This window comes from Plectropomus leopardus, chromosome 4, assembly GCF_026936395.1.
Source record: "Plectropomus leopardus strain MGB_pleo_1.0 chromosome 4, ASM2693639v1, whole genome shotgun sequence".
Classification (NCBI taxonomy): Eukaryota; Metazoa; Chordata; class Actinopteri; order Perciformes; family Serranidae; genus Plectropomus; species Plectropomus leopardus.
The window spans coordinates 4,753,682-4,771,391 of NC_142179.1; the positions used below are offsets into that span (position 1 = coordinate 4,753,682).

The following is a 17,710-nucleotide window of genomic DNA, read 5'->3' on the forward strand; positions in this document are numbered from 1 at the left end:
ATGCTTAACTGTAAGTTGTTTTGTCTTCTCCCAGAAGGAGATTCAAAAATAAGACACGCATATCCTGTAGTGGGTGCTGGATCGTTGACGTTTTGAGCCAAAACGCTCTTCCTCAGACTTAAATGTTTTCTAGTGAGTCGCCATCTGAAATACATCAACAATCAAGTGAGTCAAAAACAGCTGAGGTCATTCAGTCTTCGGTGAGGTAGTAAAAACAAATCTACAAATCACATCAAACATAGTGAGAATAGATGGTATATATAGTGTGTAAAAAGAAAAAGCATCTTCAGAAAAGCAACTCGTCTCTGTATAACACTAATATGTGTGTAGATAAATAACAGTGTGTCTTTACATTAGTACATACACAGAATAAATGCAAAAAATATATTTGACAATTAATATGAAGAAAACAAAGGAAAAATATGAAGGAAACAGAGAGTTTGATTTTGGAGGGACATAAATAAAAATAATTTGCTTCTTTTACAAAAATCTGGATAAATTGAGTAAAAATAGGGGAAAGAAACACATCACATGCACCAGCATAGCATGATTCATGGCACTGTATTACAAAATTTTAATGGTATCAATTCAATAATTAATGTGGTAAGACAAAAATACATTGTGTGACAATACTGAGTGTCCAACATGCTGAAAAAATCTTCCACCACATCAAAGAAGTAGAAAACATTAAAGAAACATGTTATTAATGACAACATCTTAGTGAAAATGTGTTAATTTTATGCATTGATTCAGGAGCAGAAGAGCCGCGTTCCCGTGTAAACAGTTCCTCAGTAACGTGTAAAAAGACGCGTTTCACCAGTGACTTCACCTGTTGTTCCCCAAAGTGCCTCCAATCCTCCGTCTCAGTTCATAATTCCCATCAAGCCTCGAGCTCAGCATGACCACACACTTTTCTCCCCCCTCGTCTTATCCCTCCTTTCTCTTTTGCAGTTTCTTTCTCCGCTCTTAAACACAAAATGGCTGTGTGTAGGTGTGCATGTGTGTGTTAACATGTTGTTGTCTGTGTGTGGTTTCTGAGTGATAAAAATACATCATTTTGTTCCCAGTAACAACACAAACCATCCCCTCAATAATGGATGGGCTTTGATGGAGGGCGTACGCCAGAGTCGGATGTAAAGCTTCGAGATCACACACGCACGCACGCACGCACGCGCACACACACACACACACACACACACACACACCATGAGTCAGAGACAGGTTGGAGACAGGCTGCAGGGATGGACAACATCAGACCTTTTTCTAATCCTATTTGGGGGTTATTGTTTCATGGTTTCAATGAAATAATCTCATGTATTAAAATCAGTTTGTAGATTATAAAACACTCCTTTTGTTTGTTCATTCATTTATTTATTTCACATCAGCTGATCCGGGTCTGACTGCCATGTTATGCAATACATTACTTCCAATGGGTTGACTTCATTGTGGGTTTTTAGGAATTGTGCGTCTTAAATGGCTCATTGGGACACAAAGAAAGTCCACTCACAAAGCACAGACGTTGTCTAAACTAGTGGTTTAGACAACTGGTGGGTCGCGGTCCAAAAGTGGGTCACAGGTCCATTCTGCAGCCACGTTATGTTAGTGAAAACACACTTTATATTAAAGTTCAGTGAATTTGCAGCACATAGGAAGTTTTTTTAATAAGACTAGGCTTAAGGGACCATTTTTCATTTACCAGAGGGGGGGGGAAAATAGCTGTTTATTTAATTATTTTTTTTACCTTCCCCAAAGCTACAAATACTTTTCCTCGCAATGACTTGGGGACAATATGTGTTTTTCCAACATGTGTTGAAGGAATATATATATATATATATATATATATATATATATATATATATACATACTGAATATTTGCAGGCCTGTCAGTTTGGAAGGCATGTTTTTTTCCAAAATAACCAAAAATTTTAAAAGATCAAAAAAATCTGCACACAGCTTCAAAGAAAACAATTACCAAACATTTTGACATTTTGACAAAAGATTAAAAATAGAAACTGACATTTTTTTTTTAAAAAAAAAGGAAAAAATAAATTAAAAAAAATGCAAAAATTTAAAGGAAAAAAATTCCCAAAATTTTAAGAGGAGAACAAATTTGTCACATCTATCTGATGCGATAAAACAAGAATTTAAAACAAACAGCAGGGATTTTGAAGCCTGAAAGAGCTTATAGAGAAAAATGTGAAAAACCTCGTCATCTCTGTAGATGCACATTGTCTGCAAGTGGTTTAATGCTTTTTGGTGTCTAAATATTTTCTGACGTATGATTACTGTAAGCCCCGCAGACAGGCGAGTGGGTGTTTGAGCTGTGAAACGGTGGAATGAGCATCGCTAAATTAGGGGGTGCGTGTGTAGGTGCGCCGCTGTCTGTATTACTGAAATGAAGCGGAGGAGATTGACAGACAGACGGAACATGTCACGGTTTCTCTTCTTAGCGTTTTTGCTTTTCATCATGTAAACAGATCCTCGGCTATATGCGTGTGGATTTATATTTCAGAAAGTCAGGCTGATACTTCAGAAGCTTTTTGCTCGGGGCTCTGTGCGATCTGATGCCGAAGCTTTGGGTTCATGTTGCTGCTGTTGGACTTTCAGGTGGATGAAACTCCTGATGACCTAAATCTTGAGCTGGAATACATTTTTTTGGGAGCCATCACTACATGTGATAGCTGATAAAACACGATGCTGTGGCACAGCAAAAAAAAAGTTTATTTTTGTTTCAGGAACTCATGAGTGAAACTTTACTTGAACAGCACAATTATATCCTAAAAAATAAGTTGGATTTATTTCAGAAAACAAAGGAACCTTTTACGGACCTCTGATCACCAACTAGACAGACTTGATCTGACACTGTATGTAAAAAAAAAAAAAAAGAAAAAAGAAAAGACATATTTTGTGAATTTTACAGTGAATTTTAGATACAGGCGGCTGCACATGTTGTGTTACCAGGTGAAACACTGGTTACAGTTCGCTGTTATTAACCAGAATGCTTCGGCTACCTGGACTGGTCTCTGGCCTCTGCTGTCTTTACACTTTTCTAAATGCAAGCATCTTTACCGGCACAATATGATCTCTTTCACTTTGGTTAATCAGTGCGACCAAATCCTCTCAAAGTCTCCACGGTCACACAAACATGTAAACAAGCAAAGTTAATGGTGATAACATGTAGGAACATCATCGTTTTGACTCGACTCGTCGCTCAGCTGGTGCACTTCCTCAGTGTGTGACATGTAGCTACATGAACACACACACGCACATGCACACACACACACACACACACACACACACACACACACACACACACACACACACACACACACACACACACACACACACACACACACACACACACAGTTAGCACCCAGATTCTCCCGCCCACCCTCCTCTCTCCATCATCCCAGCTGTGAAGTGTCATCAGAGATGACTGACAGCCAAACTGAAGCACTATGAATATGAATGGCAGCGTGAATATAAATATGCATATGAGGAGGGGACACAGTTTGGCTGCTGTCTTCTCTTTAAGACGGATCTGTCAGAAAATGACGGCTGTCATCCCTCACTACTTTAGGATAAGACCGGCCCACTTATTGACCCGATGGAAGAGAGAGGTACAATGTCGGGGTGAAACGCTGCAGTACGTTTATTAAAGCACAAGTAAAATATGGACCAAATGTAGTTTTTTTGTTGTTGAGTACTGTCAGCATCAGCTGCAGCATAATAAGTTGACTGATAATAGCATTTATAAGCAGTGAGTGACAATAAACAAATGTTTTTGTGGTGTTTTTTTATTGACAAGTTGGCAAATAAAATGTTTGGATGAAGCAAAAACACAAGTTAATAAATTCACAAATCTTTAAAATCAAATTATAGCCACTTTAATGCAAACATTATATCTTAAAAAAAGGTAAAATAAAAAACAAATATTAGAAAAGCCATCTGTCTCGTTATGGCTAGATGTTAAACTAGATTTGTGAAACTCTTCCAGGTTTCTTCAAATATATTCGTCTCACTGTTTTATGGTGTGACAACATCGTGTTTAAGGTCTGGTGACGTTTCGGCATTTCACTTGAAACCAGGAACCTGAAATTCATGGAGTTTTTGCAAATCTGGGGTTACCATCGAGACAAGCCCATGTTATTTTATGTCCTCTAAATTTGGGAAACTGTAATGTAATGTTGAAACTGTAAGTTTATGTAAAAGTATACTTTAACTTTTTATTTTTTTACATTATAGGATCAATAAGCAGGAAAACAAAACCAGATAAAGAGCAGAGCAAACATAAACACAAAACAAAAAAATGAGGTAATGGGATGCAAAATTTCCTAATGTAAGGCAGGTTATTATACACGATACGCACAGCGATTAATCTCATGACATTTTGATGTCGGGTCAACTTTATCAATACCGAATTCAGATGCAAACTTTGCCCCAACACACAAAATCCAGTTACCACTTCCTTCAAATGTCTTGGAACACATATTTACGCTGAAATGAAATATCAAAAAAGACCACATCATAAAAAATAAAAAAGCCTTTGAAACTCTTTTATTTATTTGACAGCTTCAGAAATTCAAAGTGAGACAGACAGCTTTCTGCTCTGTTTCTACTCTGAAGTCATTAAAAGTATTCTTGTGTCATCACTACAGTTTGGTACAACAGCACAAACTCGCACAAAAGAAGCTCATTGTCATTATTACCCATTCAAAAATGGTTGTTACCGTCCTCATTATAGTATCCAGTACTTTTATTTATGCCCTGACCCTGAACTTTCCGTCACACCTCACACTGATTACAGTCTCTGCTAACTTTAATTAGGAAAAAAAGCATTATAGTGATCTAAAAGTTGTTTTACACTCAGTGTCTGAAAGAAACTTGCTTTACAACTTATATTACCTTTTTTTATTCTGTTATTGATGTTTATCAAAATTCTAGCCCTCAAAACAGCGTACAGTAATATCTGTAGATTTGTTCTCGGATGTTCCTTTCATGCACATCACTGAACAATTTATCACTCACTTCAGTGGCCTCCATTCAGTATAAAAAGACACACTCATTGGTTGCAATTCATCATGAAGTGAATACATTTCAATTTTATTTATTATCTACAACATTTTTTTTCTGCCCTGAAGTACGGTGATGTTATTTTACAGCCAGATCGCTCTCTCCTTATATCATTTTCATTGTTTTTAAAGTGTATATGTACATCCCATTCATACACTGAGTTTTGATGGCATGTTTGCACTTTGAACTGTGTGTGTAATGTAGTGTGTGTTTGTCTTTTTGCACAGTGAGATCAATCATCTGGAGTCAGGGCTGGTGGTGGAGCTGTGGAACAAAGGTTTGATCTGGGACACAATGATCGGCACGGCGCTGATTCCCCTGGACACCATCCGACAGTCTGACGAGGTAACGCTCTCCAGCTATAACACGCCCTTGTTATTTCACCCGCTAAAAATTAATGACACGAGTACAGAAGTTCATTCAGAGCCCTCAGCCACATTCTTTATCAGCAAATCATCACAAATGATTAGCTTTTTTCAAATGTGTCATTAAACAAAACTCACAGTATGAACATAGACGCAGGTTCTGCTGGCTGTTGAGTCGTCCCCCCGACTGCATTTCCAGTTTATTTGAAGCTGATGAGGCTTCAGCAGTCAATTTGAGGCAATCAAATCAAGTGGTTCATCTTCCAAATTTGCTCTCTATCTAAAACAAAACTACCCCTTAATGTTTCTACAGACAGTAATTCACGCTAAACTGCAGGAATCGTAGCGTAAAGAGGGAATTTGGTACAAAAAAACAACGTAACTTTGAAAAACAGTTGATCTAATTAACTTCAGCTTCATATAAGCTTCAGGCAAACTTTGGAATATATTTTTCCACAGAACGAGGACTGTGGACTTTTGGCGTATGTTTTAAAGGACTCTCTTAAAGGAGCCGTACGCGACATTCAAACCTGGAGCACATTGCATGTGTGAGCAGAGCGTGACGGCAACCTCGCTGAACTGCTGCGTCTTGCACGCTTGCAGCGTTCACACTGAAGTTGTTGTTGCGATGCTTCTGCAGGGGCGCTTGCTGTTGAGTCTACTGTATTTCCAGAATTTTAAACACACGTTGCGCTCATTTATGAGGCTGTGCAAGCTCCTGCATTGTCAAGGTCAATGGTGGTAAAAATATTTCACGATGAAATGACTTGTGTCAATAACTGATGGGATTCTGTCAACAGAAACGTTGTCAGAGGGCTTTTATTTTGAAACAAACAGAAAAGTTTGATTTAAACAGAGATATTTGTATTTTCTGATCTCTGTGACGGATAAAGACATTGAAACTGTAGTAAAAGGTGGTACAGCGTCGATATAATGATCAAAACACCATGTTACCTTCAATTCTCAAGGAAAACTTTGGCTTTCCTGCAGCCCTCTGCAGTGAACGGAGAAACATTCGTCATGAATAAAAATAAACGGGGACCACATTTAACAAAAGCAAAACTGTGTTAAATAGATGCTTGAATTAAACTGCACGAGTTGTGTAAGTTAGTTAACAGATGTTTAAATGTAATTTTGCTTTTGTTTAACTCACCATTTAAATTCATGAAGAATTTTCGCTCTCTGTGGAGGAAAAAGTTTTCCTCTCAAATTTTTACAGAAAATTATCCTTTAAATTAGGGGTCTGCCATATCATATGTCCACGATAATACCGGTATAATTTATAAAGTGTATATACTGACGGTACATGTCAGTAATAATAATGATAATAATAATAAACTTGTAGAGCAATTTTCAAGCAAAAGCACAAAGTGCTGTCCAAGAGAGAAACAAAAAACAGTGATTATGAAACAAACATGTAAACGTACTCACATACACACAAAGACATATACATATGAATGCAGGCTTCAATAAGAGGAAACATTAATAATAATAAATGAAAGAGAACAGTAAGATTATTAAAGTCCATCAACTATTAGGAAAAACCTTTCTATAAAAATACGTTTTTAGACGGGATTTAAAACTTGAATTTTATTCTCCGTGTGTCTTACTTGTGGTTAATGTGAGTTTTTTTCTCATTCGGCTGCTTGTAAATGCATCTTAAAGCTCCGGACACTTGTCTTTTTTCAAATGATGTGACATAACCTGCCTCACAATGATTACTGTTAAAAACATGTCTTAGCAACAGGAAGCAGAGAGGCAGAGAAATTATGTCTTTGTCTTCCACCTTGCCATCCCTCGCTGTAGGCTGTTGTTTGTACTCATAAAATAAGAGCAATAATTATGTATATATATATATATATATATGTATATGTATATGTATATGTATATATATATGTATATGTATATGTATATGTATATATATATACAGCAGGTGCTGCTCAAACTCATAACTCCTCCTCAAAATAAACACAAATGCTCACGTTCTGCCTACCAGTGCTCATGAAAGCACCATCTTTAGCTGTCAGCCAGCTCTCAGAAATCACTCTCACAGGTTGCCAACTCATTCCAGCGCACGGCGAGCAGGCTCGTCTCACTCGTAGACCTCATTACTTTTTCTGGAGAGTTTTGGAGTGAGGCAGCGGCCGAGCGTGTGCAGTCGTTAATAATGCAGCCGCTGATGTTTGACTTCTCCCCTCAGTTTGAAGCACAGTAAACCCTCACCCCTGCTCTGCCACTGTTGTTCCTCGCCTCTACATCTTTTCATCTGTGCTCAGGTTTTATTGAAAAGCGTTCCCCCCCGAGCCCGACCGCGCCCTCAATTACCATGTTGACGCTTTAATCCTTAATCTCTGTTTCTAACTTTAAGTTTTTCTTCCTCTCTCTCTCTCTTGCTTTCTGTTCTTCACTCTGTTTCTCTTTTTCAGGAGGGACCAGGACAGTGGACGTCTCTTGACTCCGAGGTGTTGATGAGGGAGGATGAGATCTGTGGGACCACCAACCCGACTCCACACCAAGTGCTGCTGGACACCCGCTTCGAGCTGCCCTTTGGTAAGCACATGCTCACAAACACACTTTTACTCAAAGCAAACCACATTTCATCTGGACTCTTCTTTGCACTGTATCTGCAGCAGGGGCCAACCGATACTGGTCTTCAGGGCTGATATGGGTACAGATTATTAGTACTTAATGAGACCGATGATTGATATTTGCAACCGATATGTATTTACAAAAAAAAATTAAGGTATTTCTGTTGAAATTTAGAATTTGAAATATAACAAACTCCAACACAAAAGTTTGTATAAATGCCTTTAGAGGTTTTACATAGTAAAAATTCCTCACATGCTTTTACTTTCTTTGCATGTATTGCAGACTGTCTCCACTGGTGTTGGTTAAGAATAAAACACACAATTTTCCATTAATGCAATTATTGAAATAAAACACTGATACAGACAATGGGCAAAATGCAAATATCGGCCCCGATAATCGCATCGTCGATAATCTGTTGACCCCTAATCTGCAATATAGCTCCTTGTCCTTTTATCCAGTGATCCATGATGTCCATGTGTGCAACCAACACGTGTCGAATTTTGCACCTTTCTCTTGAATAAGGATCTCTGTACCACAAACTTAATGCTTAAAATCTGTAAAAGTGAGTTTTAAGAAGTGATTTAAAAGATGTCGCTGATTATATACGCAGTATGGTTGGATACAGTTTGAAAACATGCTCACAAGTGACGCCAGCCACAGATTCACTTTGTTTGACGTTTTGCTATATTTGCGTTGTTTCCTTATTGTGTCTTGTGGATGCTTGCTGCTTAAACATCCCATAATATTCTAAAGCCATATCGCCCAGCCCTAGCTGCCATCATTTATCCCCATGAGCTTTGTTGTAGAAACCCTCCTATATAACATTAGATCGGGCTGCTTCCACTCGGGTTCATTCATTTTTTATTAAGAGTATGTTCTTGGTAACATTTTGGTTGCCCCAAATACAACCTTGAATTTTCCTCAGCACTCTATTTTTATTTCTTATTCTTTTTATTTCTCGAGTGCAACCGCCTAAATTTAGCAACACTTCTTGAGACCGTTTTGTTTCCCCAGCAGTTCTTAATCTGGAGGAGCTGTCTGCTGTCGAGCTGCCTCTGCCTTTCCCCTCCTGCTCTGTCTGCAGCTCTGTTTATTCACACTCACCTGGTGTCGAGATGGCTCAGGTTCATGCTGCCGTCTGCTCGTCTTGACACAAAAGCCGTAGCCTGAAGATGGAGATAAGATAGTAGTTTGCCTGTTTTAGCAAACTTTGACAATTCCTTTTAAAAAAGTAATTGAAATTCAGTTTAGAACATAGGTGTTAATCAATAGTGAGGGGCGTCTTTTAGGTCAACACTTGATGCAATGAGTCACACCGAAACACACATTCACAATCACCTGTGTACGGTGTGACCCAGGGGTTTTCGATTAAGTTCATTTATTTATTTATTTTACTTTCACACAAAACTGTTGCGCAGTAAAGATGGGAAATACAGTCATTGTTTATTTAAACCTCTTTTTTTCACCTCTGTCGTTTACTCTGCTGATATCACCGTCTTCTTTGGTGCTCATGGTTTCGGCAAAATGAACCGAATGATTTAATTTTTGAGGATCTTACACCATCACTAGCATCAGATAAATAGATCTTTATTTCAAACATGTCAAATACAATCAGACAACAGATAAAAATAAATGAAAACATCAGCAAAAAAAAACCCATCAGATGCCCACCATACATATTCAGCAGACAAATATAATTGTTTCATGTCTGAAAAGGATCAGGAGGAAGTAAATACTTTCCAATTTTATATGCATGTATATAAACATAAATACATACTCATATACAAACACATACATTCATATACACATATACATACACACACATGCATGCATACACACACACATACATACACCTACAAACATTCACATATATACACCTACATAAACAACTACATATACACCATACACACCTTTATCAACTCAAACAGAAACTAATACAAAAAAGAACAAATCAATCTGTATAAAATACACACACACACACACACACACACACACACATCACAGGACAAAGAAAGTCACACTAACACTTGCTAACCATGTGTGTAGCACGTCCATATTAACGAAAGTTAAACTAAAATGAGGACAAAGACTAATGAAAGGACAAAATTGACGTATGTTATGCAACTTCTCCTCTGGTGATAACACTCCAGTCACCATGGCGATGCATGTTCAAAACATCCGCAGCTTTATTTCTATTGCAGCCACCGCACTAGCTGTCATTATTTCCAGTCCAGATTTCACAGATTTTTGGATTCACAACTTCTGGAAGATTGGCTCAACTTTTGAAGAGTTATGTGATGCAATAAAACTCTTGTGGCTCCTGCTGCATCATGAGGGAGCCAGTTACGACATCATGTGACCTATAAAAGCAAAAAAAGCGTTTCCATTGCATTTTCACCAAATATGGCGTTTTCAAATCGCCTGTAATACCACCTAATGTGAGCGAAAAAACTGTTCTGCAATAATTGGGAGGGTTTTTTTTAATTAATGTGCTTTCTAATTTTAACATGCATAATTTGAGGGTTAATGGAAACCCACCTACTGAAGCTCAGCTGCCTCTTTGTTTACTGAGGCTCAGTGTTACACAGACCCAGAGTGATGAGTGTGTTTCAGATTTTCATCCAGTGTGTCCCTTCGGTTTGTAACAACTGTGTTGAGGTGAATTGCGTTCGTTGTCACTTTTGTTTCAGTCTTTCGTCACGTCTTTCGTCTTGTCTTCATTTCAGCGTCCAGCTTATTTACAGATGGAAAGGTTTTCTTGTCTGTTTCCCGCAGATAGTCTGTGTTTCTCCTGCGCTGTCTCCCATCTGGTGTGTGAACCACCAAAGATCACGGCTGCTCATGTTTGTGCAGGACCACAGCTGGTCTCCGTGTCTCTTTCTTCTCTGATTTCTCACCATTTTCTTGCAGATCAGATAGTTGACTTGTGGTGGAGTTTTTGTTTCTTCTGCTTTTCTATATTTCTTTTTTTTTTTTTAAATTGAAACAAACCAGTGGTACACAGAGCAAATACAAAACAACATGCTCCCATTTTTTATAAGTAAATAAACCTTTTTCTGTCCAACCCCATCCCACAGACGTCTTTCAGGGGCAGCAAGTGGCTGCTGGAATTATAAAAAATGGAAAATAACAGAAAAATTAATAAAATAATCAGAGACACAACATCAGTAAAGGTAGTTCAAGTACTGGTACATAAAATAATCAAAAATGAAATTTTTAAAAAATGTAGTGGCTGATATTGCGTCTGACAGTTGGACACCTCAGAGGACAGATGCACAGCCACACACGTCTCAATGACATCAATTTTATTTGATCAGTTTTCTTGCAACAATGTCACTGCGATGGGTGTTGACCGGTAACTGACAGAAATTGTAAAAGTGGTCCACACTGGGCCGACTTTCTCCCGTTCTGGTTTTGGGTGTGAGAGTAACGCCTCTCGAGGATGGCAGTTTTCGTTACAAATGGCACACTGAGCCACTTTGTGGTCATAACATGAAGACACGTTTAAAGAATGACTCCGGCTCTTTTTTCACAAAAAAGAAAAATTCCCCGTGCTGCTTTAAGTGTCGACCCAGATGTGTTGGTGCTTTTATCCCTAAATCTCCAACATGGCTGAATTTACTTTGGTACTACAGTTTTTTCATGTTGGTAGCTGCATCTCAGGGATTTCTCCCTGAACAAATGCAGTTTTTCCCCTGAAATGGGCAGCTGAGGTGTTGTCGAGTTCCACGCCTGGCTGAATGTGTGAATGTGGCGCTGATGTCTGGCTGGTTTGGTATGAACCAAGTAAACCTCTGAGACTGAAAGATGGAGCCAATACAGAAGTGCCAAACACCGCAGCTCCTCTAATGGGCACTTGAGGCGCCTCCAAAACAGAGTCAGTCCCCATAGACCCCCATGTAAAGGGCTGGTCACACAGAGACGTGTTGCTAAAAACTTTAGCCCTACAACAAATGTTGACGCTTTTGGCTTATAAAAAAGTGACAGCCAAAATGCTGAACCCAAGGCTTCAAAATGTGAGTCCAAAAACCACTGGGTGACATCATGGAGGCTACGTCCATAATTTTGCAGACAGACAAAAAAAGGGAATATTTACAGACAATGAACAACATAAAGCAAAAGTAAAAGGTCAAACACAAGATACTAGATCATCATTCCCAAAGAACTGCAGCAGTTTCTGCCTCCGCTGCCGATAAAATCCCAAATGGCAAAAGTGCAAAGCTGTCTAGTATAAAATTCTATATTCTAAAGTTAAATTCTCTATATAAAATTCTCATGCCTTTTTTCCTGTCTCTGTAAACTCCTTCACCCTGATGCATTTTTCATGCTCTGTATTTACTGTACAGACCAACATGCCCTTTTTTTACTCCCTCTCTCCGCTCAATTGCATGCACTTTCTTTCCAAACCGACGTCGACAGTGTGATATATACACATCTTTGCAGAGTGATTTCGATTCATGTTCAAGTCAGGCCAACTGCAGGACAAGTTATAGTCCATGTCTGAAGCCATATCTGCTGCAGCTCGTCTCTTTCTTTTCAGGTTTCACCTGGTTTGCTTTAACTTTGTTGTCTTTTGGCTTCGCGGCTCTGATTCTGTTCACTTCCACTTCTTCTGTCGGCGTTTTGACCTGGCTGCCTGTAATCTCATGTGGACGGCAGATATCGATCGCTTTTTCAGATGTCAGATCTGCTTCTCTCAACAGTCTCGATTGGTTGTTAGTTATGCCACATACTATTCTGTCATGTACAAAGGAGTCAGACAGCTGTCCAAAATACACAGTCTGTAGCTTAATTTATTTAAAAGTCTGAGATGAATGCATCAGTGGTTTCTGGCAGTTTCTGGGTTTGCATCGGGATTTAAGTTACATTTTTAAGAATTATTGTCAACATTTTAGACTCCCTGATGTACTTACTCATCACATTTCTTCTACTTTCTTCATCACGCCTTGTATTTTACACCAGCTGTCATACTTAAAAAATAAACATTTTAAATCTACTTATTTTTGTTGTGTTTTACAAGCTCTACTATGCTTGAATATACAGTCCCTCCAGGACCCCACAGGCTGTTTTTGTGATTGTTGTAGCCTGAAATACCTGATTTCACAGCAGCTTTTCTAAAACGATGGGATGCAAGCTGAAATATTTTAGAGCATTTTTTTTAATCATAAGAGATTTTTTTTTTTAAAAAGTAAAATTACATAAGATCACATCATCATACATTTTAGAGCCAAAACTGCTGTAAAATAAAACGGATATTTTAAAAACTCTCAGTTGGTGCAAAGTTTTCCTTAAAACAGTGAGGTTGATGAGGAGGAAATGGGCTGACGTGATTGTAAACACAGTGATTTATAGGAAAAAAAGGTTACATAACAGATGAGAGACCAATGTGTGCATTAAATGTGTAATAGTACTACATTATATAGTGCATTATTAATGCATTTTGGGGTAAAAAAGCACACTACTTATAGTGTATTTTATGCATTAAAAGCGTGTTTAGTATATGGCTTTTCAATAATAAGTTTATTAATATTTAACCAGTGACATATTCAAAATAAAAAAAAATGATTATACATGCCAAATGTTTCTTTTGCAGCTGCCTAATGTTGCCTGTAATCTACACAGGCACCTGTGACCACACTTAGACACGTTCTCATGTGTTTCCAACATATTCATGACTGACTGACTAATTTTTGAACATGGCAGAGACCGTAGCCAGGCTTTTACGTTTTCCCTTTTCTTGTCTTTTTTCTCTTCTTCTGCCCCAACTTTTTTTTTTCCCTCTGACTTCGGGGATGACCTCTTAGCCCCCTGAGGCAGTTGTTCTTTCTATTTCGGGCCCCCCAAAAGGAAACCTCCTCATGAGCTATTAAACACACATGAATATAAGATGGGAGCACATCACAGCATGGATGGGATAAGACAGGGTGGGACAGGGAGCATGGAGGAGAGTTGACTGAGGGAAGGGTGGAGCTACAGTGCCTGTGGTCCTTCATTTCTTTTTGCACTTTGCCTCTGGTTATGGGTTTTGCACTCCCTTTCTTCCTCCATTATTTACTTTCTTTCTTCCTCACCCCATTCTTGATCCTAACATCCATCCCTTTTCCTCACTCCTGTGCATTTATATTTCCTCCACTTTCTCTGTCTTGTACGCTCCACCACAAATTTTCTTGTCACTCTTTTAATTTTTCTCTCTTTTGATCGATCTGTCCAGATATTCCAGAGGACGAAGCTCAGTACTGGACCAGTAAACTGGAGCGCATTAACACCATGCGGATACATGACGAGGTAAGTTTGCTAAAAAGTCTATTTCCTGTTAATAAGTTATGAATTGCAGCTCATTCAGAGGTCTAAAAGGAGATCTAATGCTGGGGAAACTGGGGAATCCCAACTATGACAGACGTCCTTTTCTTCACCTTTAAAGACTGTAGTTGTGGAAGACGAATTGTAAAGTTAACCCTTGGTGTTACTTTACACTATCTTTTATAAAAAGTATATGTCAGTGGCATTCTGGTTTTGCGTGTAAAAACAGAATGAATCATATAAACATTTAAAAGGCAGATTTCCTTACTGTATTTTGCATCCATCCATACTGCAGAAAGCCACGTGACAGCAAAGTTAATTTGCTCTGACAAGTTACTGTAACACATCCCTCGCTGCAACTCCTGGTAAAAAAATACTGAAATATTTCAAATTTGTTCCCCTTTATGGAGCCGAGGCACAGAAAAAGTTCTGCGAGCAGTTTGAAAATTAATCTTCTATAAAACTGATTACAACAGGAAATTTTTGCAGGGTTCATGGGAGCAAGAAATGCTTAGTTTTCTGCATGTGAAAGTATTTTTCTGGTACAGTTGTGTTGTTTATGAGATTGCTGTGCTGTATTCTTTGAGAGCATTCTTGTTAGTTATTGCCTTTTACCAAATATTATGTCACAGTGTGCACTCCTCTGAATGATGGTGCATTTTGTGTTGGCTCTCTGCTGCCATCTTATGGAAAATGATCGTTATTACATCACAGACGATGTATAAACACTGACCTGACTGTCCTGACCCCCTCTGACCCCTTCACATTTCTTTTTCTTTTTTACTTTTTTGTTTCCGTGTTTCTCTCGTGGCAGTATCCACTGCAGGAAGAAGTCCAGAGAAGAGGAATGGCATCTGTGCCCTCTCAGTGCTGTGAGTATAAAAGTAAAAATCATGCCATCACATTTTCACGTGTGTTTCTTTGTGTCTGTGTTTTGTTTCACTGCATATTAACAACACTCACACACTAACAACTTTAATGTGGACAATACATATTTTTTATGTTCATTCTTTTCGTGTTTTATGAGCAGGAAATAAACATTTTACATCAGCCAACAGTAAAGTGCTGAGTGTGTTTGACTCTTAAATTTTGACATTTAAACCAACTCTAGTGCCACAGTTAAAAAACAAACAAACTAAGAAAACATAAAAAAGTTAAGCCTGCTTTTTGCACACTAAAGAGTTTTTTTAGATGCAGCAGCCATGTTAATGGTATTCATTATGATCTGCATGTCCTAGCTGTTGAACACTGATTTTACCATTTGTGAAAATACTTTTTTTATTCGAATACTTTTGCTTTTGTTACTTGTGTCATTGGTTTGTTTCTTTTGCAAAGCACTTTGTGTGGGATTTTTAATTAATAAAATGTTAGACCTGGAACAATTAATTGATTGGTTGTCAACCGTTAAATTTATCACCAGCTAATTTGTGTATGGATTTTTTAATTTACAAAAACAAAACAAAGATTTAAAATTCTCTGGTTGCAGCTTCTTAAATGTGAACATTTTCTTGGTTCTCTACTCTTCTAAGACAGTAAACTGAATATCTTTTGATCGTTGACAAAACAAGCAATTTGAAGATGTCATCTTGGACTTTAAGAAACACTGATTGAAATTGGTCACCATTTTCTGACATTTTATATTTCACGCTATATAGATGATGAAAATAATAATTAATAATACATTATTATTAATGCTGTAATATGTGAAATTAACTCAGTCATCACATTACTTTGTGTGGCTTCATCACTTTTCTTCACTTAACAATTCCTCATTTCCATCCAGCTTCACAGATTTGGTGTTTTTCAGTCTCATTACATGTAACATACTCATTTGGCCATCACTCACCGTTACTGGCTTGATTCTTAAATAATGAAGTTCACTTTTCTTCTTGACTTTTTCAAACACTTGCCTCGATACCTTCAGGCAGCTGGAGTTATTTTGGATGGAATGACCCACAGAGTACGTAAAGTGGTCGCTTTTTTCCCGTCATTTGTCACACACTCCACCTTTTAAATAAAAACTAATGCATGTTTGGTCTTTATCTTTTGTTTTAGTCATTGTATTTGAAATTTCACACTCATGTATTTCTACTAATCAGACTACAGTAAAATGTGAAGGTGCCAATTTTAAAACATATTTAATGTGACATTTAGAGTTTCTGTTGCTCAAGTGACTTGTAGTGCATGACAATTTTTGTTTCATGTTCATGCTTTTTGTATTACATGGCTGCTACCACAAGAGGGAGCTTTTTATTTAAACATTTGGTATTGTTTGGAGCTGCTTTACACCATAGCAGTATTGAAGCAGCCTGCCTCTCAGATTACTTTATGACAGTGGTATAGATGTGACTTTTGCATGGATTTTCATTTTATTTCTTGCCTGTTTCTTCTGAGTTACACTTTACAAATTTGACTCTACTGTGTGCTTATGATGACATGTCCACAGTACAACAGGAGGGTGCAAGAAGAATTAAGGTTCACTGTAATAATAATCAGTTAAAAGACTGTCTAATACTTATGTTGACCAAAGGGCTAGTCTATCACATTAAATAAATTAATGAGCAAGAGCAGAGTGTTATCTGAAAATCCACTGAATCATTTAGAGGTATTTATAATTTTTAAAATTATTTTATAAATGATATAATTTGTGGTTTACTAAACTGTTTGTGTTGTCTTTGCCCAGCTTTCGATGACCATGACAGTGCAGTGGATGACCGCGATAGTGACTACCGCAGTGAAACTGGCAACAGACCTCCGCGGTTCCACAACACCTCTCAGACAAATTCATCAGTGCACCAGTACCCCATAGGACGCAGAGTCCAGCATCAAACCCTGTCCAGGGAGTCTGACTCTATACAGAGCTACGAGCTAGACTATAGAGAAATGAGGGGGCCGAGGTAAACACACACACACTCACAGACCTCGTGCTTGTGTACTCTTTGCTATGAGGAGCCAAGTTACCAAGAGTAGCAGAATCCATTGATGGAGCTTTTAAAGTACTTAAATCGAAAGCAAATAAAAGCAGAAGTGGCACAGCCTTAGATAATTATGTTAAATTAATTTAACGCATAGTCTGTTGCTTCTGTCAGTTTACAGACTATTAAATGTAGATGTTTTCACTATATAAAAAATGAATTTGTAACTGTTGCCTTTGGAAAACAAAAAAAAATCTGACAAAATTAAAGAAAAAGCTGCATTAGCCAAAGATCTAGGCCAAAATATGGACATACTAAGAGCAAAGAGCTGCAATCAACTTTCATGTAACAACTCTTTACGCCTTATTTTTTCATGTGACATGACAAAATATAGAAACTGCATTTTTCTCATTGTCAAAAACATACTTTTACTTCCATGTATTCTTTCCTTTTTTTGCTATTCTATTT

At 37.9% G+C, this 17,710-nt stretch overlaps 1 protein-coding gene across 1 annotated transcript in view; it reads left to right on the forward strand.

Annotated features, from left to right (window-relative positions):
* Window positions 1-17,710, forward strand: part of LOC148189672 (uncharacterized) — a 139,054-nt gene that overhangs the window by 52,963 nt on the left and 68,381 nt on the right. Inside the window, exons 5-10 of the mRNA XM_088076012.1 lie at window positions 5,301-5,418; window positions 7,865-7,988; window positions 14,239-14,312; window positions 15,142-15,199; window positions 16,252-16,287; window positions 17,011-17,224. Of these exons, the coding sequence (XP_087932138.1) occupies window positions 5,301-5,418; window positions 7,865-7,988; window positions 14,239-14,312; window positions 15,142-15,199; window positions 16,252-16,287; window positions 17,011-17,224 (624 nt within the window). The remainder of the gene's footprint in view (window positions 1-5,300; window positions 5,419-7,864; window positions 7,989-14,238; window positions 14,313-15,141; window positions 15,200-16,251; window positions 16,288-17,010; window positions 17,225-17,710) is intronic.